Source organism: Neophocaena asiaeorientalis, unplaced genomic scaffold, assembly GCF_003031525.2.
Source record: "Neophocaena asiaeorientalis asiaeorientalis breed wild unplaced genomic scaffold, Neophocaena_asiaeorientalis_V1.1 scaffold245, whole genome shotgun sequence".
Taxonomy (NCBI): Eukaryota; Metazoa; Chordata; class Mammalia; order Artiodactyla; family Phocoenidae; genus Neophocaena; species Neophocaena asiaeorientalis.
The window spans coordinates 2,068,946-2,093,631 of NW_020173953.1; the positions used below are offsets into that span (position 1 = coordinate 2,068,946).

The 24,686-nt window shown below is 39.2% G+C and overlaps 1 protein-coding gene across 4 annotated transcripts in view; it reads left to right on the forward strand.

The window, feature by feature from the left end:
- Positions 1-24,686, forward strand: part of BACH1 (BTB domain and CNC homolog 1) — a 46,829-nt gene that overhangs the window by 434 nt on the left and 21,709 nt on the right. For 2 of the 4 annotated variants that reach the window (XM_024752893.1, XM_024752898.1), the window contains exon 2: positions 23,865-24,158. In XM_024752893.1, the coding sequence (XP_024608661.1) occupies positions 23,925-24,158 (234 nt within the window). In that variant the 5' untranslated portion in view covers positions 23,865-23,924. Of the gene's footprint in view, positions 1-20,433; positions 20,495-23,864; positions 24,159-24,686 lie in introns of those variants that run through there. The other 2 variants (XM_024752896.1, XM_024752897.1) reach the window with 2 other exon arrangements.

Consider the following 24,686-nt stretch of genomic DNA (forward strand, 5'->3'; position numbering starts at 1 on the left):
CTGTGACACATCAGCACCGCCCGCGCGGCCGGCCCGGCTCAGTATCGTCCCTCCGCCCCCTCCCACCACCCTCGGCAGCCGCCGCGTCCGGCGAGCTATTTGCCTCCCGTCTGCCCAGCCTGGGTGTAGGTCGCGCGTGTAATCACGTAAGAAAGGCCGAGTTCGTGGCTGGAGCAAAAAATACCACCCTGCGGGGCTGGGTTTAGCGAAGATTGGTTTGGGGGCCCGGAGATCCCAGGGCTCCCTTTGTTGGAGTTTTGCCCGCGCGTTGTAATTAAAGACTCCCACAGTCGGGTGAGAGTGGGTGTTGATCGTAGAGACACCAGCTTTGTGCTCGTCTAATGAAACGCGAGTGCCATGGCTTTCTCTTTCTTGCACGGTAGTTTAATGTCACTGAGTAGAATTGTACAGAAGGTTTTTGTGCAGTGAGCCTTCTGCGTTGAATTAGGGCTGATTCAAGGTATAGCGTAGTAGTGATTGTGAAAGAACGTGTGTGGGAAAAACAGGCTCCAATGTCACGCTTGAAGGAACAAAGGCTGTTTTGTAGGGATGCCTATCTTTCGGGAGAATTCTATCAGTATTGGGTCTGGAGGGTGCCACGACTAGGTCTATTGTTCATGTAGTTTAACACTGCTTATATCCAGGAGGGTTTGCATTTCAAGCAGTTCCGAAAGATAAAGGGTGGAAACACCTGAGGTGTTAGTGTCAGAGCGCTTGAGCGCTTCACATGGTCAAGCAGAGAAGTGGGGAAGAGGCCGGCTGCTTCTTCCTGGTCTTGGGCAGTGGTGCAAGGGCTGGGCTGGGCTTGAAGGCGCTTGCCACTTCAGCCTTTGGATTAAAGAAGCCTGGGGAAAAAGAACACTTGGTGAGTCAGCTGCGAGTAGGATGGCCTTGGTTTAAGTGATGGCATGGCATCGTGCATTATTGTTGTTTAACCTGTGGCTCTGTCAAGTGGTTTACCATTGTTCAATATGTTGGTTGGCTAACAAGGTAGATGACTCCTTAAAAAAAGTTGGGTTGCTGAGTCATTCGCCCCAGCGTGAGAGGTAATTAGGAACAGCTGGTGCAGATACTCATCACATGCCTCCACTGTAAAAGGCCAAGGAACACTCAAGAGGGGTTGCTTCAGAGGCCTGAAGCTGGGGTTGTCTGTGTTGATACAGGTAATCAGTGGGTGAGGTGCCAGCGCTCTTAGGAAGTGGCCAAGGAGCGGTGAGGTGGTGGGTAAACACAGAGCAGCCTCCTGACCTACTGCCTGAGAAGTTTGTGCTGGAGAGAGCTAAAACTGAGGAAGAAATTTGCAGCTAGGAGTCACCTCTTAATAGTATTGTAACAAAAATATTTACTCTTCTTATTGTACTTAGTTTCCCTTTTGTGGTTTTGTTGTTTTGTGGTTTATACATTTCAGAAAGTGAAGTTAATTTGTTCTTCATAAAGATTTCTTTAGGAGAACACAAAAGGAGCCTTCCTCGTGGTTTTCATGGACCCTGGCTTTTCATACATAACACTAGTAGTTTCTGGTGGCAGAGAGGAGGGGAGGGAGAATGTGGGTGGAATTAACAGGTCTCTTTGGGTCGGGTCTTGAAAGCACTGTCTGAAAGCACTGTGGGGTGAAAGGCAAACCATATGGATCATTGTCTTAGTGATGGCGCTGGTGTCTTTCCATCTCGGATCATTACTTCTTGCTTTAAAAATGAGCACAGGACCCAAGCATACAGTCCCTATTGCTAACAGAGTTTAGGGAAGGGAAATGTGGAGTGGGGGGGATCTGACCCTTATCTGTGGTCAGAAGAATGACTGATTCTTATTGACGGTAGCTCATTAAAACATTCTGTAGTAGAAAAAGATGCTTTACGTTTGGGACTAGAAGAGATTAAAAATCATGAATATTTTAGGGATTAGGGTTTCTAAGGTGAGTGCAAGATGATTCATTTGGAAGAAAATAATAAACCCTTGATTTTTTGAAAATTCACTTTTGTATAAAATAAGAAGGACATTCATCTTCAAGATATAGGGTAACAGTAGTACCTGCATGTTATATAACTTGGGTTTATGCCACCCCTTTTCTGTTGGGGAACATAAAGAGTTTGTTAACCACTACCAGTAACACTTTCAACAACTGGAGTACTTTTTTTTAAAACTTGTGATTTCCTCTTGAAAGCTGTCATTCTTTCAGATGTTCTTAATTCATTTTAATTTTTATTTCACATGTAGTTCTTTTTATGCTGTATTTTAAAGATTAGAAGCTTAAGTGTAAATTTCGTATTGCATTGTTGATGTGGAGAATGGAAATAACAAAAAATACATTGTTGCCTATTACATATAATACCATGTATTTTGAATTTGGAGACAAGCCAGACGGTTGGTTTGTTTCATGGGTATGATTTGAAGTGTAGTAATAGGTAAAAAGGGTATAATGGGACCACCAGAAGATAATCTGCACATTGGAGTATAATTTGTATATAACAAATTCTTTGAAAGATCACTGTTACTCCTTGAAGTCTGCATTTTTGGGGGCCAGGTTTACAAGGGGCCCCTTTCACAAGGATTAATAAGACTTCACATCCAGCAAATCACTTGGGAAGTGGCATTCCCCTGGCTACTTCTCTTCACAGTGCTGATCCTCTCCCAGACTCACATTTTAAGAATCATCTCGTCCTCCCAATTTTCTGACTAATGTTCTGTTAATGGGAGAATTGCTTTAACCCTAAACTCACATTTTCTGAGGGTTCTACTAAATGGAGGGTGTATTTTGTGTGGCTGAATGGGTGACTTAGGAAACTATTATGATTTATAAAAATATGCCAAACAAGGTAATATGCCGAAGCTCAAGGTATGGGTAATTTGAGCATTATTTGCCAGAATCCAGGCCCCTTGGAGGAAGTAAACATTTCAAGACTGCAGATAAAATATAGACTTATACCACCATGAAACCTGGGCTTCTGGCTTAGTGCATAGCATTAAGAAAACTGAAATTGTAGATTTTATCACTGTACAGTTGACAGAGGAGCGGTAAGCAAAGTCGTTAAAAGTGGGCCATCTGGAGCCAGACTGCCGAAGGTCAAGTTCTTGCTTTGTTACTTACCTGCTGTGAAGCCTTAGACAAGTTACTTCACTTAGTTGTGCCTCTTTTTCTCATCTGTAAAATGGGATGATGATAATAGAATCTATATCGTAGGGGTTGTTGTAAAGTGCATTAATATGTGTTAAGCAGTTAGAACAGTGCTGGCTCCATATTAAACATCAGTACGCATTAGTTGTTATTGTCTGTTCTTCAGAATCAGGGAAGCGCTTGGTTACACAGCCACATTTTGCAGCCTCCCTGAGCTGCATTTCACGGACTGATCAGAGGAGAGAGTGAGGAGAAGCGTGGGTGTACAGCACATGGCTGCTACTAGGAAAACAACTCAAGTGAACATTCTGACAAATCAGTAGCAGCATCTCAAACACCCAACTTCTGAGGGCAAGTAACATAGGACATGGCTTTTTAGTAAAGGAATCTAACAGTTCCAGCAAAATGCTCTAGAGGCAGTTTTCACCAGTTATTTGGAATTGGCTTTTGAAGAAATAACATCTGCCATCCTGCATCTAATCTATTGTTCATGTTATAATTGAGGGCACTGTGGTCCAGCAGGGTTAGTAACCTGTCTACCCCCTTCCTGCTTACTAACATCAGGACAGAACTCATTTTTTGATTCTCATAACTGACTTGCAGTGAACATTTAGAATGTAAATTTACCTGCCAGTTACTTCTAAGTATTGTATTTTCTTTAAATGACATGTTTGTGCTTATATAGAAAAATTATCCATGATAAACAGTAAATATGTTTATCTTGTGGCTTCTTGCACCCGTTAGTAATTCAGAAAGGTTGTGTCAAACATTTTGACCATCCTTTTGACAAGAGTGTAAGTTTCTTAATGAAGATACATGTCTTCTGTTTATCTCCATGGAACAGTGAACGTGCTTTGGCTGTGTTTGTTCAGTAAACTGTCAGTTGCTGCACTAGTAGTATAATATGGACTCATTTTAGTTCTGTGGTTTTGAAACTTGGGGATTTTTAAAAGCGTGAAAGAGAAAACGGTATATGTTGTACCTCTTAAGTTATTTTAAATATGCACCGAATTGAAACCCTTGATCATTTAGAATTCTACTTTCTGTTTCCATCATTGGTGTGAGGATTGAGGAAGCACCTGGATTTAAATCATTTAGTTCATCTCCTGAGATAGAAAGAAAATTTGTCTTCTGACTTCTTTTTCCTTGTAATTGACTTAGAATTGGATTGAGCAAAATATAATTTGGGTTGTCTAGATGCTAAACCTCTTATACATCTAATACGTTTCTTTAATATGATCACTCCTCTGGAACAGATCCTTTGTTTTATTTAGGATCAGGGACAATTTAGAGAATATTAGTAGGATAATAAAAATTGTCCCCAAGCAAATATAAGGAACAAAGAAATAGTGGTTGCCAGGATCTTGGTTGTTAATGACTGTCCTAGGAGCACTGTGGGCATGCAGTGGAGTTGGCGGGCTGCTGGCTCCTCTCTCAGTACTGGCACCGTTTAGAAAATGTTAAATCAGTGCAGGTGAAGCTGTATGCAAATCATATTCTTTTAAAAATAAATTTAAGTGATTTTCTTAATGCCTTAGGAAAGTTAGTAATCAAAGGATATTTTTTTTTTATAAATTTATGTATTTTATTTATTTACTTTTGGCTGCGTTGGGTCTTCGCCGCTGCAGGCGGGCTCCCTCCAGCTGCTGCAAGCAGGGGCCACTCTTCACTGCGGTGCGGGCCTCCCACCGCAGTGGCCTCCCTCGTTGCGGAGCAGGAGCTCCAGGGGCGCGGGCCCCAGCAGTTGCGGCACATGGGCTCAGCAGCTGCGGCTCGCGGGCCCCAGAGCGCAGGCTCAGCAGCCGTGGCGCACGGGCCCAGCCGCTCCGCGGCATGTGGGATCCCCCACAACCAGGGCCCAAACCCATGTCACCCGCATTGGCAAGCGGACTCTTAACCACTGCGCCACCAGGGAAGTCCCCAAAGGATATTTTTGTAAGAAAATAACTGTTCTTAGCTTCTATCTGGTAAAGTCATTTTCACTTTTTTAATTGGTCATTTCTTAGATTGAATCAGAGTCATAGTGGTTAGCTGTACTCCACTTCCCCATCCCCCATTAAAGTGGAATTACATTAAAAAGTGTTTTATATAGTGGGGTCATTTTTTCAGTTCCTTTGCGCCTGGACCTTGTCAATATCCCACCTCTAAGGTTATAGACTAAACCTGGTATGGGGAATATCTTACCTCCCTCTTCTGCCTTTTTTTTTTTCCCCTGTCATTAATCTCTTCTTTTTACTGACTGGTCATCCTCTAGGATTCCCAGGGGAGATGTTTTTGGCCTAAGGAGATGAACTCTTAGGGTCTTATTGAAAAAATGGGAAGACCCTACTTGCTGGTTTCTTCATATCCTTAATGCCTTATTCCTTCTCTAAAATGTGCCAGCGTCTTTTGGAAGTCAGTTAAATCAGTGAGGAGATGTACTTATCCATCAGAGAGTTTGCTATAAAATAGGTGGCTATAAAAGATTTATTAGTCTTTCAATGAACTTATTAGGTTGTAATTATTAGTTTGTCAATTTGGAGTAAGTGTGTTTTGATAAGATCAGTAATTTCATTACTGAATATTTTGCACTGAACTGTTATTTTATAAAATGTAAAGTGGTTGTCAAATCTTGGCCCAAGACACTTTACATTTTCAGAGTACCTAATGTCTCTATTTACTCTGTTTTTCTGAGGAGTGTTCCCAGCAGGGCTCCTCTAGATAGGATTTACTACTAAAATTAGAAGGGGAAGTAAGAAAAAAGACATTGCCCTTTTAATCAGTTTTCCTACATTAGTAAGAGACTTTTGAAGTAGAAAAGAATTTTGCCCAGCTGAATAGGGATCTTTGCTTCATTCCTTCATTCCCAGTTGTCATCCAGAGATATCAAAGGAAATGCTGCTTAGGGATGAGTCTTAGCTACGACCAACTTTGCCTGCTTCATTGTCTCTTGGACTGTTGCAAGTACTGTTCAAGCTCTAGATATATTTCTCTGGGTTTTTAGAAAAACGTGTTTTGCCTTTGAGCGCATGTCTGTTGTCACTGGCCTGGTTTGTTGCCTGTTCCAGACCGCAGGAGGTCTGGGACACCTTTTCCTCTCTGGAGCAGGTTGGCAACAGTGCTCACCAGTGGCAGAGCTGCTCAGATACTAGCACGCCTCCCTGCCATTGCTTCTCATACACCAGTGTGGAAACATCCTCTTCTCTCCTACTGAGTTAACTTTGACCAGCTCTCTGATCCCTGGGGAGTAAAGAATAATTGTGTTTTTAAGTTTCAAGGCACTTTGGTCTCTTATCTTCCTGTGCATGTTGTTCTTCTCCCCAGTTTACACTCAAACACATATTCTGGTGTGAGTAGATAGTAGGGTTGCTAAACTCATTTCAACGTTCATGGTATGCCTACGTGTTAGGTATTGGGTGTACATTTGGTTTATGAAACAAATATTTGTGCCTTGATATGCCAGGAACTTTTCTAGATGTTGGCAATACAGAATTATTCAGAGGTTACAGTCTGACAGGCAGACCATTACTATAGCATGTGTTAATTGCTAAAATAGCAACATGTAAGATGTGGCTTGAAACCATAGGATATGAGAAGCCTAAGTTTTGGGAAATTAAGAAAGCCTTAGGAATGTCAGTGATGAATGCATAATTTAGTGGAGGAGGCAGCTTGTTTTGACCACTCTTTCGAGAAGCATAGCAATGAAGAGTAGGAAAGAGAGAGATTTTAGTTGGGGGAGGTTGGGTCAAGAAGGTTGTGTGTCTGCATCTGTATGTATTTAAAAATAAGGTCAGTGGGAAAAGGTTGAAAATGCAGGATATGTCTTTCTTTTGTCTGTGGCTAGTTCCTCCTATGGTTGCAAGATGACTGGCACAAGTTCAAGTGTACCAGTAAATATAACTGAGTTTCTTGGAAGAAGACTTTTTTTTTCTTTCTGTGATGTCTCTTTATTAGTGATAAAAGCCTTTCCCAAAGACCTCATAGTGAATACCACCCTAGCCTCTCCTTTGTGGGGCCAGCATTGCATAAGTTTACGCCTAAATCAGTCAACGTCAAGAGAAGTGGGACCACTGTGATTGGCTTAAATGGATTGGGATTCATCTTGGGTTGGGACTAGGGCCAGCATTGCATAAGTTAAGCCTAAATCAGTCAACGTCAAGAGAAGTGGGACCACTGTGATTGGCTTAAATGGATTGGGATTCATCTTGGGTTGGGACTAGGGTTTGCTACCCCAGAAACTCATGGCCTCAGGTAGAGAGCAGATTTGTGGGCACAATCAGGATGTGGTTAGAAAATGAGGGGGCGAATGGAACTGGTTGGCCAACAGTGTCATCCTTGCCTGCTACTTATATCAACACTACACACAGACACATACTTCTGAGTAGAAAAAGAAAATGTGATTTTCTTTGGATTTGGAGTTTTTGGTGATTTTTTTCCTCTTATGTATCCTACTATGATCAAGTATTATTTTTACAGTCAGATCAAATAAATGTTTTATTTTAAAATGATTTTAAAATTGAAAATTTGCCTGTTCTATCCAAAAAATTACATGTAGTAGGAATACATTTCTTTCAGTACTGTAAACCAGGGGTCCGCAACCCCCAGGCCACAGACTGGTACTGGGCCCTGTTAGGAGCTGGGCTGCACAGCAGGAGGTGAGCAGTGGGCAAGTGAGCAAAGCTTCATCTGCTGCACCCCGTCGTGCACATTACCGCCTGAACGATCCTCCCTGACATCCGTGGAAAAATTGTCTTCCATGAGACCAGTTCCTGGTACCAAAAAGGTTGGGGACTGCTACTCTAAATAGTTCTAAGGTTCTCTGTTATTCTCCTAATACTTTCAGGGAAAGAAGAATATATAATAATATCTTGTAGCTTCTGATTGTGTCTATACCAAGAGGACCACTCTCTCTCTTACTCTGTAGGGCATGCCCATCTGTGATGTCTGTGGCTCTCAGTGAGTGGTGAGGCTAGTCTGGTTTGAATGGAATGGTTGATTCATTGCCTGGATAGGCCAGCGTTCTTTGGAACCCACATTCTTGAATCTGGGATACAAACAGGAACATCACTCCCTCTTTACACACTCATTCTTCTTCTAGGAGGGAAAGCTGTCCTGTGGTTAGTTTATTTGCCATTCTTTTCAGACTTCAAGAATAATTCCACTTTAATTTTATACAGTGTTCCTGTAGCACTCCTAAACTGTTTACTGCACTTTGATATGTTCAAAGGAGTTGTGTTTCATTCTTGTTCCTTCTTCTCAATCCTAAGTTTTGGTGCTTTGTATGGATGAGAAAGGCAAACAAATAATGTAAATACATAAATACTTAGTGTTGTAAATTCATAAAATAGAAAATAATTACTAATAGTTTTTTTCTATTTGAGAATGACGAATAGCTGTGATAGATGGTTAGGGTAGGCTTCTGAAATGGTGTTATTTTTTTGGATAGAATTTAGAAAGACAATACTGCCAAAATAATTTTCATCTCAGGTAAAAAAATCAATAGTATTTACCTACTCAGTTGTTCCTCAAATAATATTTGAACTGAGAAATATTGCAGCTTTTTTTTTTTAACAGGCCTCAAATTATTACTTATTTGACTAATTCTTGTGACTGTATATTGGAAAGTAGCTATCTGAGGGCTCAGGTGGAAAGTCTACAGCTCGTTAATCTCCATTTTAGAGATGGTAATTTTGACTTCCAAGTAAACATGAATAACAAGAAATAGATTTAAAAATTTTAGTTTTAGCTATGTATATTGAGATACCTAGTACTATAGTGCCTACCAGGGATTAGTGGATTAGGTTATCTTTAAATAAAGCATTTCAATTTAGTACCTCTACTAAAATTAAAAAGTTTCATATCTGTGATTCATATTCTAATTGCTCTACTGTAACTGCTGCCTTATTTAATTAACATTGTTACTTAACATTTTTTCCTCTTAATCCTTTTTTTTGACTCAAATTTATTATGAGTTGGGGTGAGAAGGTGTTTAAGGAATGGTTGGGAATTTGAAGGGCACCTTTTTGGTGGTTTGCTTGTTTTTTCAGTTACTTTGCATGCTATATTTGTCAAGTCTTAGACCTACAGAGGGTCATTCTGACCTAGATCTAGTTTTAGGGCTTTCACTTCCTCTCGGCAATCAGAAGTAAATAATGTGAATCACGGTTATAATTTTTACAGTTTGAAAACAAAATAACATATGAATATTTCATTATGAATATGGGACATGAACACTTATTATTCTATATGGAAAGTGACTTTTGGTGAAATATCTCCAGCTGTGTGTCCTTCGTTTAATTTTCCATATGTAGTTGGGTATAACTACAAACTTTGATTTAAGTTCAGCATAGTTTGGTGTCAGATTCTTTTTAACGATATATAAGATTGTGTAATCCAAGAAGTGTTAATCAGAAATTAATAAACTAAATATTGAGTAATAAGGAAAAATTTCTATTCCATAAATCCCCTTTTAATTTGTTTGTCTAACGTTCTCATCACACACACAGGATACTTGAGACATTTCCCTCTAGTCTTGTTTTTTTTATCCTCCTCACTTTTACCCCCACCCTCAAAACAACCTTGCTATTCAGGCCATGTCATATGAATTGAAATGTAATATTTGGACCTGGGGCAGAGGAACTTTTTAACCTCTAAGTGACTGACCCTCTAAGGGCTTCAGTTTCCTCATCTGTAACCAAAGTGTGGAAGTGGGTTGTATTGGGTGAGTGTGCTCTTTCAGTTGCTAATTCTTTGGGTCTGTGAAATTATCAATTTTCTTGAGCAGACTTGTATAATTTTAATATTTTCTTTTTATCTTGTTGAGATCTTTATTAGGCTCACTGACATTTCATTCTTAAAGGTTCAGGAATCTCTGTATTTTGTAGTTTAACTCTTGGGTTTGTAGAACCTTTGAAAATGCAGTATTCTTTTCATCATCTTTTGGATAAAGATGGCAATAATAATAATAAAATGTTAATGATCTCATGCCAGGCACTGTGCAATTAAATGAGCCCAGCCATTCAATCCTTAGAGTAAGTGTTGATGTTGTTTTCCTTATGGGGAACCTAAAGGGTGACGTCAGGTATCTTATAGATCACACCGTTGGTAATGTCTGTAGAACCTTAATTATATCCCAGTACTTCCCGTTCTTTCCAATATCATGCTGCTGGTTGTTTTAAAATACCTAAAATTGATTTTCTTTTGCATTTCATAATTCTGTATATTTGGTGTTCAGCACTTTATCCTTTTCGAAGGGCTTTGTGACATAAGTAGGGCAGGGGCTCCCTCCTTAAGTCTCAGGGGTACACATTTGCCCATGTTCACGGAGCTAGACCTGACTTGATGGGGTTTTTCTCCTTATTTTCCTGTAACAGGGTTCTCTTTTTCCACATCACAGCATCTTTTTATTTTAAATTTCTATAAAATTTAATTTATTCTTTTGTGTTTACTTTGAAGATATCAGTGGAGGCTGCTGTGTTTTAGAGTTGCCCATGAATTTTCTAGATAATGACAAACCAATATCCTGATGAGTGGAGGAAGTATCCATTATCAAGGGGGAAAAAAGTAATTGACATCCTTTGGGAGCCTTCAAGACAGCCAAAAGAAATGTGAATTGCATTTTTTCCGAAGGCATATTTTTTTGTTTATGGTTTGTTGTCCCTTTGAATATTTTTCTGATTATAAAGTAATATGTGTTTATGGTTAATAATTTGAATGCAGAAACAGGCAAACAAAAATTACCTAGATGTAACCATTGTTAGTATTTTGGTACATATCCTAACTAGAGGTGGAGGAACCAAGGTTTCTGGACATGTTAAATGTGAAATGCCTGTTAGACAAACAAGTAGTAATTTGAGTATGCAGTTGGATACATGAGTACGAAGTTCAAGAGAATAGTCGAGATTAGACCAAATATAAATATGAGAGTGTACAGTAAGTCCATGAGTGATCGTGTCCACGCTGTGAGTCTGGATGAGTTCTCGTAGGGAGTGTTACAAAGAGGAGGCGAGATCTGAGGACCAAGCCCTGGCTCTCCAGCATTTAGAGGTTTGGAGGAGAAGGAGAATCCACGAAATTGACAGGGGGCTGCTGGTGAGGTGGTAAATCTGAGGCCAAGTGAAGAAACAATTTCAGGGAGGGAATGATCACCCTGTTGAATGTTGCTGAGATGCTGTCTAAGAAGACCCAAAATTTGCCATTTGGCAATGTGAAGGCCGCAGATCCTCACAAAGTAATTCCCATGGAGTTGAGGGGAAAAGGTCTGATTTCAGTGGGCTCAAATGAAATTGGGAGAGAGGGAAGTGGAGATGGTATGAATATAAACGGCTTTTTTGGGGAGTTCTACTATAAAGAAGAGCAGTGAATTTTACTGTAATTAGAAGGATGTGGGGAGGGTCAAGAAATTTTATTTCAAGAAAAGAGCCATTACAGTATTTTTGTATGCCAATGGGAATATATGTATTCATTTTTTCCTCATATTTTGCTTGGTGAGACTTTGCAGAAGTTTGTCAATTTTATTGGTTTCCTTAAAGAATCAGCTCCTGGGGAGAAAAGGGGATTGGAAGGGATTGAGATTGACATATATACACTATAGAAACTATGTATAAAATAACTAACTAATGAGAACCTACTGTATAGCACAGGGAACTCTACCCAGTGCTCTGTGGTGACCTAAATGGGAAGGAAATCCAAGAAAGAGGGGATATATGTATATATATAGCTGATTTACTTTGCTGTCAGCAGAAAGTAACACAACATTGTAAAGCAACTATACTCCAATAAAAATTAATTTAAAAAAAATCAGCTCATGGTTTAAGTCATCAGTTCTATCGAAAATAGCTGCAAAATTTTATTATGTGAGTGGTTTTCTTGGTGGAAATACAGTAGATTTCATTAGATTCTGTAAGTCGGAGAACCAGCGCTCCAGTTTGGAAGTTTTAACAGCTTGTTTCCCTAAAAGATACCCTTTCATTTTTAAAGATTCTATCTGAATTGATATCTTTGTGAATATGATATGTTAAACAGTATGTATAACATTGTTCCCAAACAAGAAGAAATCTTACTATATTTTTCTACCCTTCCTATCGCCTAGTTTTGTTAAAATAATCTAAGATTTTGGTTAAAGATTGATTTTTCTCTTTATCAAATTCCTTTTCTATTTGAAGAATCTTTGAAAAGTTGCATTAAGACTTACAGCCAAGTTATCAACAGTTTAGACTTAACTGAGTTTCACTATTTTTTGTTTACTGTCTATTTAAACATCTTTTAAGTTTATGTTTTTACGAAGTATTACATATTTTTGATTTAAAAACAATAAATTTATCATAAAGCACCTTCATCTGTTGCACTCCTAATTCTGCTTCAAAGATAATATTCATCTTTACCCATTTCTGCTATTTAATTTTTTAGAGACACAGACCTCTGTGTCTCTAAGATGTTTTATACCCATTTTATTTATGAACCTAAGATGTTATCTGTTTACTTTCTGTTACCATAGATGTTGATTTTGTTTGCTTCTGCCATCCCATCAGCTGTATTTATAATCATTCCATTTCTGTTCTTGGTCACCTCTACAATCCCCCCTCCACCTTTTTTAAAATTTGGTCTCATTAATCTAAGGCAGTATCGTTTGACTCTGTACATTATAAGTTATATAGAAATACTACCTTTCCTTTCAGTTCTGTCTGATTCCATCTCTCAACTGACCACTTTTATTTTACTAAGGTTAATAATTACATTTCATTTAATAACCATAATTAAGTCTTCCATTATTTGTTCTGAAAGTTGAAAACCAGTTAACAGTGTTAATATTATTATATCTATGTCCATATTGGGCACTGGAAAGCTAAGTAAAAAAGCTATTACACTTTTTTCTTTACGGTTTCACCGTCACCCTGTGCCACTCAAAAACATTTTTTTTGTTTGTTTAAATTGAAGCATAGTTGATTTACAATGTTGTGTTAGTTTTAGGTGTACAGCACAGTGATTCAGTTATACATCTATATCTATGTATCCTTTTTCAGATTCTTTTTCTGTATAGGTTATTAGAGAATATTGAGTATAGTTCCCTGTGCTGTACAGTAGGTCCTTGTTGGTTATCTGTTTTATATGTAATAGTGTGATTGAAAACCAGTTAACAGTGTTAATATTATTATATCTATGTCCATATTGGGCACTGGAAAGCTAAGTAACATGCTATTACACTTTTTTCTTTACGGTTTCACCGTCACCCTGTGCCACTCAAAAACATTTTTTTTGTTTGTTTAAATTGAAGCATAGTTGATTTACAATGTTGTGTTAGTTTTAGGTGTACAGCACAGTGATTCAGTTATACATCTATATCTATGTATCCTTTTTCAGATTCTTTTTCTGTATAGGTTATTAGAGAATATTGAGTATAGTTCCCTGTGCTGTACAGTAGGTCCTTGTTGGTTATCTGTTTTATATGTAATAGTGTGTAGATACACACTCTTAATCCCAAACTCCTAATTTATCCTTCCCCCCGCCCAACTTTCCCCTTTGGTAACCATAAGTTTGTTTTCTATGTCTGTGGGTCTATTTCTGTTTTGTATATAAATTCATTTGTATCTTTTCTTTTTTTTAGATTCCACATATAAGTGATATCATGTAATGTTTGTCTTTCTCTCTCTGGCTTACTTCACTTAGTATGGTAATCTCCAGGTTCATCCTTGTTGCTGCAGATGGCATTATTTCCTTCTTTTTTTATGGCTGAATAATACTCCATGGTTGTGTGTGTGTGTGTGTGTGTGTTTGTATCACATCTTCTTTATCCATTCCTCTGTCGATGGACATTTAGGTTGCTTCCATGTCTTGGCTATTGTAAATAGTGCTGCCGTGGGCATTGGGGTGTATTTATCTTTTCAAATTGTGGTTTTCTCTGGATATATGCCCAGGAGTGGGATTGCAGGATCATATGGTAGCTCTATTTTTAGTTTTTTAAGGAACCTCCATACTGTTCTCCATAGTGGCTGTACCAATTTACATTCTCACCAACAGTGAAGGAGGGTTCCTTTTTCTCTACACTCTCTTCTGCATTTATTATTTCTAGAGTTTTTGATGATAGCCATTCAGACTGGTGTGAGGTGATACCTCATTATAATCCTGATTTGCATTTCCCTATTTATTAGAGATGTTGAGCATCTTTTCATGTGCCTTTTGGCCATCTGTATGTCTTAATTTTGTTTTGTTTTATTTATGGTTTCCTTTGCTGTGCAAAGGCTTTTAAGTTTCATTAGGTCCTGTTTGTTTGTTTTTGTTTTTGTTTCCATTACTCTAGGAGATGGATCCAAAAAGATATTGCTGCAATTTATATCTAAGAGTGTTCTGCCTGTGTTTTCCTCTAGTTTTATAGTATCTGTTCTTACACTTATATCTTTAATCCATTTTGAGTTTATTTTTGTGTGTGGTGTAAGAGAATGTTCTAATTTCATTCTTTTACATATAGCTGTCCAATTTTCCCAGCACCACTTATTGAAGAGGCTGTCTTTTCTCTATTGTATATTTTTGTCTCCTTTGTCATAGATTAATTGACCATAGGTGCCTGGGTTTGTTTCTGGGTTTCTATCCTCTTCCATTGACCTATATTTCTGTTCTTGTGCCAGTACCATACTGTATTGATTACTGTAGCTTTGTAGTATAGTCTTAAGTCAGGGAGCCTGATTCCTGCACCTCTGTTTTTCTTTCTCAAGATTGCTTTGGCTATTTGGGATCTTTTGTGTTTCCAGAAGCATTTCTAACATCAAATTCAAATAATAGTTAACAGTTACAGAGCACTTGTGTGTGTCAGGCACTGCCTTAAGGACATTATATATATTATTTCATTTGATCCTCCCAACAAAAAGTACTATTCTTGTCCCTTACTTCTCCCCACCCCCCAAAAAAAAGGGAATTGTCAGAGAGATGTAAAGTAATTTGCCCAACTGGCAGGGTTGCCATCAAGCTGTAAAATACTGTTCTGTGCTGTCCACCTCTGGAGCGCTCTAGAGCAGCCAGCTGCCATGTTTGTGAGGTTCTGAGAGAGTCAGTCTTAGGTGTGCTCTCTGATGATTAATCTCTGTCCTTCTTATCTCTAGCCCCTGATTGTGGGATCTTATAGATGTCTGGGGTGAATACTTTGAAAGTGGTGTGGGAATGCGGGTGCTGAGTGAGTTAGGGAATTTTACTCTTCAGGGGAATTGTTGGAAGTTTTCACTCTGCTTTTTTTTTCCCCTTTGAGTTTCTTATAGGAGTCCTAAGTTAACTGGGATAGTAACTAGTACACCCACCTTTCTGCCCATCAGTTGCTCAGCTTAGAAAACCTACAGTTAACATCATATTTCATGGTGAAACATTGAAAAATGTCCTTACAGGAAGGCAAGGATGCCCTTTCTCACCACTCTCACTATTCAGTTGTTGCAATAAGGGGAAAAAAGAAGTAAGTGTAAAGATGGGAAAGAAGTAAAACTGTCTCTATTTGCAGATGACATGATTGTGTACGTAGAAATCCTAAGGAATCTACAAAGAAACTGTCAGAACTAATAAGAATTAAGTAAGGTTGCAGAGAATTTAAGGTTAATATGAAAAAAAAAACTGTTTACATAGTAGCAGCAGAAAACCAGAAAATGAAGTTTAACAAACAAATCCATTTATAGTATCTACAAAATACCGTAAAATACTTAGGAATAAATTTAACAATAGATATGCAAGCCCTCTTTACTAAAAAACATCAGAATAATGCTGAGAGAAATTAAAGAAGACCTAAGTAAATGGGGAGATATGCCATGTTCATGCATCAGAAGACTCAGTTTGTTAGATGTTGGTTCTCCTAAAATTGCTGTGTAGATTCATTGCAATTCTAATCAAAATTCTACTGGCTCTTACAACACAAGAAGTAGACAGCCCAGTTAAAAATGGGCAGAAGAATTGAACAGACATTTCACAAAAGAAGATATACAGATGGCCAATAAGCATATGTAGGGATGCCGAATATCATTAGCCATCAAGAAATGCAAACTAAACCCACAGCTCTATACCACTGTATATTTATTAGGTTAGTTAAGATTAAAAAGACAGACAATACCACGGTTGGTGAGAATGTGGAGCAGTTGGAGTTGCCATACACTGCTGGTAGCAATGAAAATGATACAATTACTTTGGAAAGTGTTTAGCAGTTTCTCAGAAGTTAAACAGAAACCCACCATATCACTCCGCTTCTCCACTTCTAGGTATTTAGTTACCCAAGAGAAATGAAGTAATGTCCATGCAGATGTTCACTGAAGCTTTATTACAATAATCCCAAACTGGAAACAATGTAGTTGTCCTCCATCTTTATTACAATAAAAAGTCCATCTACCATTAAATGGATAAACAAATGGTGGTACATACATGTAATGGAATAGTATTCAGCAATAAAAAACCCAAACATCTAATGTCCGCAACCTGATCGTCATTAAGCCGAGTGAAAGAAACCCGAAGCCAAAGTACATAATGTGTGATTCCATTTATATAAAAATCATAGAAAATGCATGCTGATCGACAGTGACATAAAGCAAATCATTGGTTACCTGGAGCCAGGGGAACAAGGAGGGAGAGACCTCAAAGAGGCATGTGGAATTTTGAGAAGTGATGGAAATTTATCTTGATTGTGGTGGTGGTTTTATTCACATATACAAGTGTCAAAACTCATTAAATGCTCTGCTTTGAACAGTGCAGTTCATTCAAGGAAAATCATGCCTCTAAGTTGATAAATAAAATAGTGACTGACAAGTGCATGTTAGAAAATATATAATTCAGTAAATAAGCTGTACCAGTATAAGCCAATTCTAGTTGCTAGTTCATGTTTTCATAACATAGTCATATTCCATTGAGGTGTAACAGTCCTACTAAGAATCACATAGCTGCCAAATCTGTTAAACAAATAAAAGACTTCATTGTTTCTTAAATTTTTTGTAGTAAGAAGGTATAACAGAAGAATCTGTTACTCTTGTTTTAGTTCTGGTACTTGGATTTCCGTGTTCCTTTTTTCTTCCTTTATTCCCTTCCAAGCTATTTTAAACTTATTACCCAGAAGTTAACAAATTTGAATTTGTTGATTTGGGAAGTAAAAAAACCTTTTGTTTCTGATCTGTTACCAGGTGAGTCCATAAACAACTGTAAACTTCTGTAACCATTCAAACTTCTCCCTTCTAAGTATAATTTTAGCATCATAATTTCACATATGGAATTAGACCAAGTAAGTATAACAAGATCCATGATTAAATATGTAATTTTCAATAATAGGAAAAGTAAATGGAAAAAAATCCAACTTTCTCTCTATGGAACTTCACATTTGTTGTAATAACCATGAGCTGCAAAAGTTGTAGTGATTCCCTCACCCCATCACCTCCGTTTTTTAAAAAGCTATAGCATCTTTTGTTACATAATTTTAACATAGATTGTCAGGTTGTTTTACCATATGTCACTGTAGAAGTCCTTAAAACAATGTCATCGTTTTTGGTGCTGCTATAAGCACTTGTGCTACTTACCTTAATTCAAACTTACGTTTTCTGTTTTCCTTTAGCTTTTTTTGGTATATGCATCCATGTACCTTATCTAGTCATACTTAAGGTCATAAGGCTGAGAGAAGTGGATTTAGAAAATGTGATTATCAGATACACTGTTTAAACAAGCATGATATTCAGGATCTGCAGATGATTAAAGAAAATAGCAAATCTTGGTTCTGATTTATTCCTACTGGCTGTTTCTGGCTGGTAAGTCAGGTCTTAGAACATTGGAAGAATGCAGATTTAAGTTATTGTCTGTGATTTCAGCTCCCAAAGAATTTTTGATGCTAAGGTTCTTTCAAAACTGGGGATAATAACAAGAAGAGCCCTTATCTTTAAGAAGATTCTTTCTTATGAGCATCTCCACCTTAAATTAAAAAAAAAAAAAGTTTTTTAAAGGCCTTTAAAGAAAAGATAAAGGACTGAAGGTGTAAACACACGATACTGTTTGGTCTTTGCCATCCTCTTGAAAAACAGAAGATAAGGCTCACCTAATTTAAGAACACTTAAACTCTTGGTATCTTGGGTATATTGTAACAGTTACTGGCTTAGCAGATTTTGAAGCTAAAGAGGGAGCCAAGAAGGGTGTCGTGGTAGGAAGAATTTGCCTATTTTCCAAAGACCCTGCCCTGAAATTGAGTGAGGCAAAAGTAATTGACAGGATGATGGGTGGTGGCAGGCAGAAGCAATAAGGAGAAAAAGGCAGAAATTCCAAGTGGCCACAAGAAAGAAGGAGGAGAGTTGGGAGGAATTCGCCCAGGCTGCAGATGAAGGGCACTGCCTTTATATAAAGGCTGAGACATTTGCCTGTTGTGCCATTTCTGATGTCCAGGGTCACCAGTCTCTCATGCCCAGCCATACACACGCACCCCCTTGGCTAACAACTATTTTGAAAATAGTCGTGCTCATTAATTGAATATTATGGTTAAATGAGAATTCACCAAAAAGTAGTTTTTATTTGAAGTCTTATTGCAAATACCTTTAGGAATGCCCACATTCCTGTGGAAGTTGTTTATAGTGATCATTGTCGTCTCTTTCACCCCAAAGTACCATTTTCATTTTGAACATCTCCAGGTTGTGTTCTTCTTGAACGTAGGGACTGTCTTTTGTTAGTGTTTTCACGGCATCTAGTTTATTATGTGGCACAGGTAGGCACTTGTCAAAAGAACATTTGTCATCGTTCAGTGAAGATGAAGGATGTTCAGGTGATAGTCTTTTTTATATGAATCCTTGGTGTTAGGTTACTCCCTGTGCCCTGCTACATTGAGAATTAAAAAACAATGAAGTCCTGTGAGACTTGAGATAAATAAACGTCCAGCTCTTCTGTATACGTGGAACTTCATCTTTATTCTGAATTTCTGTTATGAAGCATTATAGGTCTGGCTCCCTGATCCAATATTCACCTCAGGATTTTAAAAGTTTTTTTTTAAGTACATTATCTTTAAAGTTATTGAAATGTGATAAAGCAACATCATCTTGTTTCTTTTAAAAAATGATTTGGAAAGCAAAAACATTAAGTAACTATTAAAACTTAAATTTATATTGTGTATATTGAGCAGAGAGTAGAAATTATTTCCAAATTGAGATGCAGGAAGCTTTAAAATGCCTGTTCATCCTTTATCAGCATTACTGAATGAATCAGCAATTTGCTCAGGTCAGTGAACTTTATTTTGAACTGTAACAATAGTTTCTATTTCCAAGAATATAGAAAAATTCATGTGTGACATAGGAATCTGAATTTGGTGTTAAGAAATTAATAGAATTTTAGGTCTGGCAGGCTCTGGGGGGTATTATATCTTACTGTTTAGGTTTGAAAAATGATAGAAGGTGACAGATGTTAGAAGGATGTGTGCCATTCTTACCTGGTTTAGTCATTACTTAGTTATTGTTATTTGGTAAAATGGGATTATTGACCACTTAGATGGCTTTCAGAATTAGGAAAATGGAATTTCAGAACAACTTTTTGTAGTGCTCCATGCTAATGAGGCCAAGTTTGGGTAGTTGTGTTGGCTGTGTTTATAGTTGCCAACCTTTGCTCTCCTTTGGCCAGTTGCTCCCAGAGCTGGGCCTCCCTTTTGCTCCTCCTGACTCTGGAAAACCTATCCAAGGAATCTTCTCTGAGTACGTGGCTCAGCGGCATTGTTCCCTTATGTATTGGGATAGCTGACTGTGCTGTGTTTGGAAGATGTAGGTGATTGGGGTTCTGGGTTTATACTAAAAATGCCAAGTCATTTGTTCAGAAGCAAGTACCTGCATTGGGCCAGGTACTCTGTTACATGCTTGAGTTATAGCAGAGAACAAGTCAGGCAAGCTTTTGACATTTACTCTGAGATCTAAAGGTGAGGAGTTAGTCAGCTGAAGAGTAGAAGTCCAGGGAGTGGGGAGAGCATGTGCAAAGGTCCTGAGGTCAGAAGGAGCTTGGTGCCTTTGGGCGAGAAGGAAGGAAGGTCAGGCTGGAGAATAGTGAGAGAGGGAGACAAAGGCTTTTGAGGCAAGGCTGGATTAATAGAAAACCCAACCAGGCAGGTCTGGAGGGCATGCTAAGGATTTAGAATTGATCATAAGAAATTTGGAAGACGTGGGGTTTTCAGCAAGGGAGACACTGATATAGGGGAATAAATTGGAGAGGATCAAGAGGGGCTTGAGGGGGCTGAGGCTTTTGTTATTTGTATTATCATAATTAATAGCTAATATTTATAATTTGTTTGCTTTGGGCCACTGTGTTCAACCCTTTACCCTCATTTTCTTCATGTAAACCTCACAACAACCCAGTGAAGTGTTGCTGTTATCCTTGTTTTACAGGTGAGGAAAACAAGACCCAACCCAGCAAGGGTTAAGCAGGTTGTCCAAGGCCGTATAGTAAGTAAGTGGCAGAGCTGGGATTTGAACCCAGACAGTGTGTGATTCTAGACCCTGTTCTGTTAGCCAGTGGGCTTGTGTTTTCAATGTATGAGGTCATGGTCCATTATTGGTTCTTGAAATTTGAGTGGATCACAACTGGAATTATTTTTTAATAGAACAGAGTAGATATTAGACTGCTTTGCACTAGTAAGGATAAAATATTGATATGTGAAATTTTGTGCCACTTTTCATTTTATATATTTGTACATGTGTGAGCTTGTAAGACATTGCAAGAGGATAAACAGCATTTGTCTAGGCAAGAGCCAGTGTGATGGCCTGGACTGGAGTTGTGGCGGTGTAGACGGAGACAAATGGGTCTCAGCTGTAAGAGGTCGAGGCACCAGGTCTCGGTAAGAGATTGGACACTGGGGCCGAGTGTGGGAGGTGTCAGCGATGAGTCCCACATCCCGGGTGGCTGTTAACTGCCCGATTCTCAGCTGCAGCTGATGGGACTTGGTGTTGGCATATGGCCCAAATCTGCAAGCTGACCAACTTACGAGCGAACCTGTCACAGAAAACGGCTCAACTGGAGGGTTGAGCCAAGAGTAAATTCTCTCTCCTGAATTTGAGGCGAGTAGTGAGCAAACTGGTGGCAGTGGGCCACACAAACACATGTGGCCTAACAGCAGCTCTAGAGTGAAGTTATAGGAATTGGTCTTTGTTTTATGTGAACATATCTCTCCATTTATTTAGGTGTTCCTCAGTGTCTTTCAATATAGTTTTTTTTTAATTGAGGTAAAATTGGTATATAAACATTATATAACCTTCAGGTGTTTACCATTATAATTCCACATCTGTGTACTTTACAAAGTGCTTACTGCTAAATCTCTAGTTACCATCCATCACCAGCCATACAGCTGACCACTTTCATCTATTTTGCTCATCCCTAACCCTGTTCCCTTCTGGTAACCAGCAGTCTGTTCTCTGTATATACAAATTTTATTTTGTTTTTGTTTGTTTTCTTTTAGACTCCATATATGAGTGGGATCATACAGTATTTATCTTTCTCCATCTGACTATTTACACTTAACATTATACCCTCAAGGTCCATTTGTATTGTTGCAAATGGCAAGGTTTCATTTTTTATGGACGAGTAGTATTCCATTGTATATATATATACCACATCTTTATCCATTCATCCATTGATGGACATTTATGTTGTTTCCATATGTTGGTTATTGTGAATAATGCTGCATTGAACATGGGGGTGTGTATATGTTTTCCAATTAGCGTTTTCGTATTCTTTGGATAAATAGCCAGAAGTGGAATGGTTGGATTATATGGTACTTCTATTCTTAATTTGCTGAGGAATTTCCCCACTGTTTTCCATAGTGGCTTCACCAATTTACATTACCACCAACAGAGCAGGAGGGTAAGATTTGTATAGTTTTAAGGGTTTGCAAAGCAGAGGATAGGAAAGAATAAGGAGGCTGGGGACTTGTGCAGGGACATAGCAAGGCATGTGGTCAGCTGTTGAATCTGGCTTGCCTGGGGAGGGTATACAGTTTCAGATAAAGTGGAAGGCAGTGGTCTGTGTGGTACCACACACACAAGATACATAATTTCTTTGAATGATGGTTCCTCCCCACTACTCCTAACACTAATTCCTTGTGTTGATAGATGAAATATTAAGACCCATTGCTAAAGGGAATTTACTACCCTCTCCTATGAGCACAACCCAAAAGTCGAGGTAGTCCTAGGACATGATTTTGGAGTTGCTATGATTTCATGTGGTATGCTGAATCAGTAAATGATAGGTTGTGATTCTTGACCTTCGGTAGAGTTTAACCACATAGTGAGAGATTTTACTGTAGTTGACTATTTCTGAGGAACTCAACATTTCAGCTATAATGAGCACCTTAAGAATAAATACATAAGTGAAATAGAATTCATGGATGCACTTCATGTGTTTGTTACTAAGACACCCTGTCTTTGAGGTGGAATTCACCCTTGATTTGGGCCTGGTCTGTCTGAACTTTAGTAGTTCTTACTTCTCCTTTCATTTTTGTTTGGAGTATAGCAACTGAAAACAGTTACATTTATTCAGTCACTGAACATGTGTGGACCTTCACGTTTCAGGCAGTGAATAAGGTGTCAGAAGAGCAAAAGTGAACGACACAGGGATGACCCCTGTGAGGAGCTTTTCAGCCTCCACTGTGGTTGCCATGCCATGGTGGGGTGTGCACACACACCTCGGGGTGCTCACTGCTGGCCATTGGGGGCCGGAAGAAAATATTAGAGCTTCTCTTTCAACCTCTTACGTTCAGCCTCTGTGTGTTCTATAACATATGTAATATATAAGAATGGTACATGTCTGAAATATATGGACAAACATACATATATTGGGGCTGCCCTTTTTTTTTGCCAGTAGTATGTATGGATCAAATAAAAGTTTGGGGCTTCCCTGGTGGCGCAGTGCTTGGGAGTCCGCCTGCCGCTGCAGGGGACACGGGTTCGTGCCCTGGGCCGGGAAGATCCCACATGCCGCGGAGCGGCTGGGCCCATGAGCCATGGCCGCTGAGCCTGCGCGTCCGGAGCCTGTGCTCCGCAACGGGAGAGGCCACAACAGTGAGGGGCCCGCGTACCGAAAAAAAAAAAAAAAAAAAAAAAAAAAAAAAAAAAAAAAAGTTTGGAGGCTACCATATGTTAGTATGTATTTTAAAAAATATACATTTTTGATAACTTTCTCTTATGTTTTAGCATTTTGAGAAAACCAAGAGTTTCTGTGTATGGTAAACTATATTCTTAACGGTGGAATAGTCCTATTTGTTGCCTACATTTTGTCGTGTCGAGTAAGACTTGTTATGTGAAAAAGACTCATTACTAGGATCTGGCCTAACAGATTTGAGGCTTTCAATCAAGGGAAGTCCTTTTCTTCTTCATGTTGGAGGGACTTTACCTTTTGTATTACGTGTCCCTTGTTCTGAAGCCCAAAGTATGACCTCTGGTGATCTGTACACACGCCCATTAATGTCTTAAAGCAACAGGATTGGGATGCCACCCAGAAATTTCTCGGCCGCCCTGTTTGCTCTTTGGAGCTATTTTCTCCGTACAAAATGTCTCATTTTCAGAGAGCCCTGAAATCCTTGCTTCAGAAAGGTCTTCCCTCCCTCACCCTAAGAACATTTTTCCTAAAATTAGTTAGGAAAACTCCTTATCAAGAACCAATTTTAAATGAGGTAAAGTGAATAAATGCTCCCAGGCTCTCGAGAGGCTGTTGTTTTCAGTTGGGTTTTAGTGATGAGTATTTTAATCGTTATTTGCTAGTGTCACTTTAACAAACCTCTTTACCAAGGTTTTCTGCGAGTGACACTTGGCCTGTGTCTCGGCAGGATTAATGACTGTCAGAAGCATGCTCTCTCGGACCCTCCCGACGCCACCTGTGACGCAGAATGTCGCTGGGTGAGAACGCGGTGTTCGCCTACGAGTCGTCGGTGCACAGCGGCCACGTGCTGCGCAGCTTGGACGAGCAGCGCCGGAAGGACGTGCTGTGTGACGTCACGGTGCTGGTGGAGGGCCAGCCCTTCCGCGCCCACCGCGCCGTGCTGGCTGCCTGCAGCGCCTACTTCCACTCCAGGCTTGCGGGCCAGGCCGACGCCGAGCTGCGCATCACTCTGCCGGAAGAGGTAGGAGAGGTCGTCCTGATTTCAATTTAACTTAATTAAATCTCTCCTGGTTTATAAAGTTAAAAGAAGACCCAGTCTCCCCGTCCTCAGGCCGAGGAGCAGTTCCCGGCTTGTGCAACAGCACATTGCTTTAACTTTCTTCTTAGAAATGATGACGTTTTACACGTAAAATGATTAACTTTGGATGTGCGTGAATATTTGTTGAGCAGTTGAATAACTTGACCCCCTGTAATTTTATTTATTTGTTTGTTTGGCTGTGCTGTGCTGCTTGTGGGATGTTAGTTCCTCTATCAGGGAAAGAACCCAGGCCCTCGGCAGAGCACAGAGCCCTAACCACTGGACTGCCAGGGAACTCCCACCCCATTGTTATTTTTAATGAAACGACCCAGCCAGTGGATTACAGACATTCAGAGAGGCCATGCTGGGAGAGGCCATACCGTGTGCTTTTCTCTCCCTTCGGACCTTTTTCTGTGATGGGAAACTGACAGGGATTAGGGTTCTCTAAAACATCCATTTCTCTAGAACCCG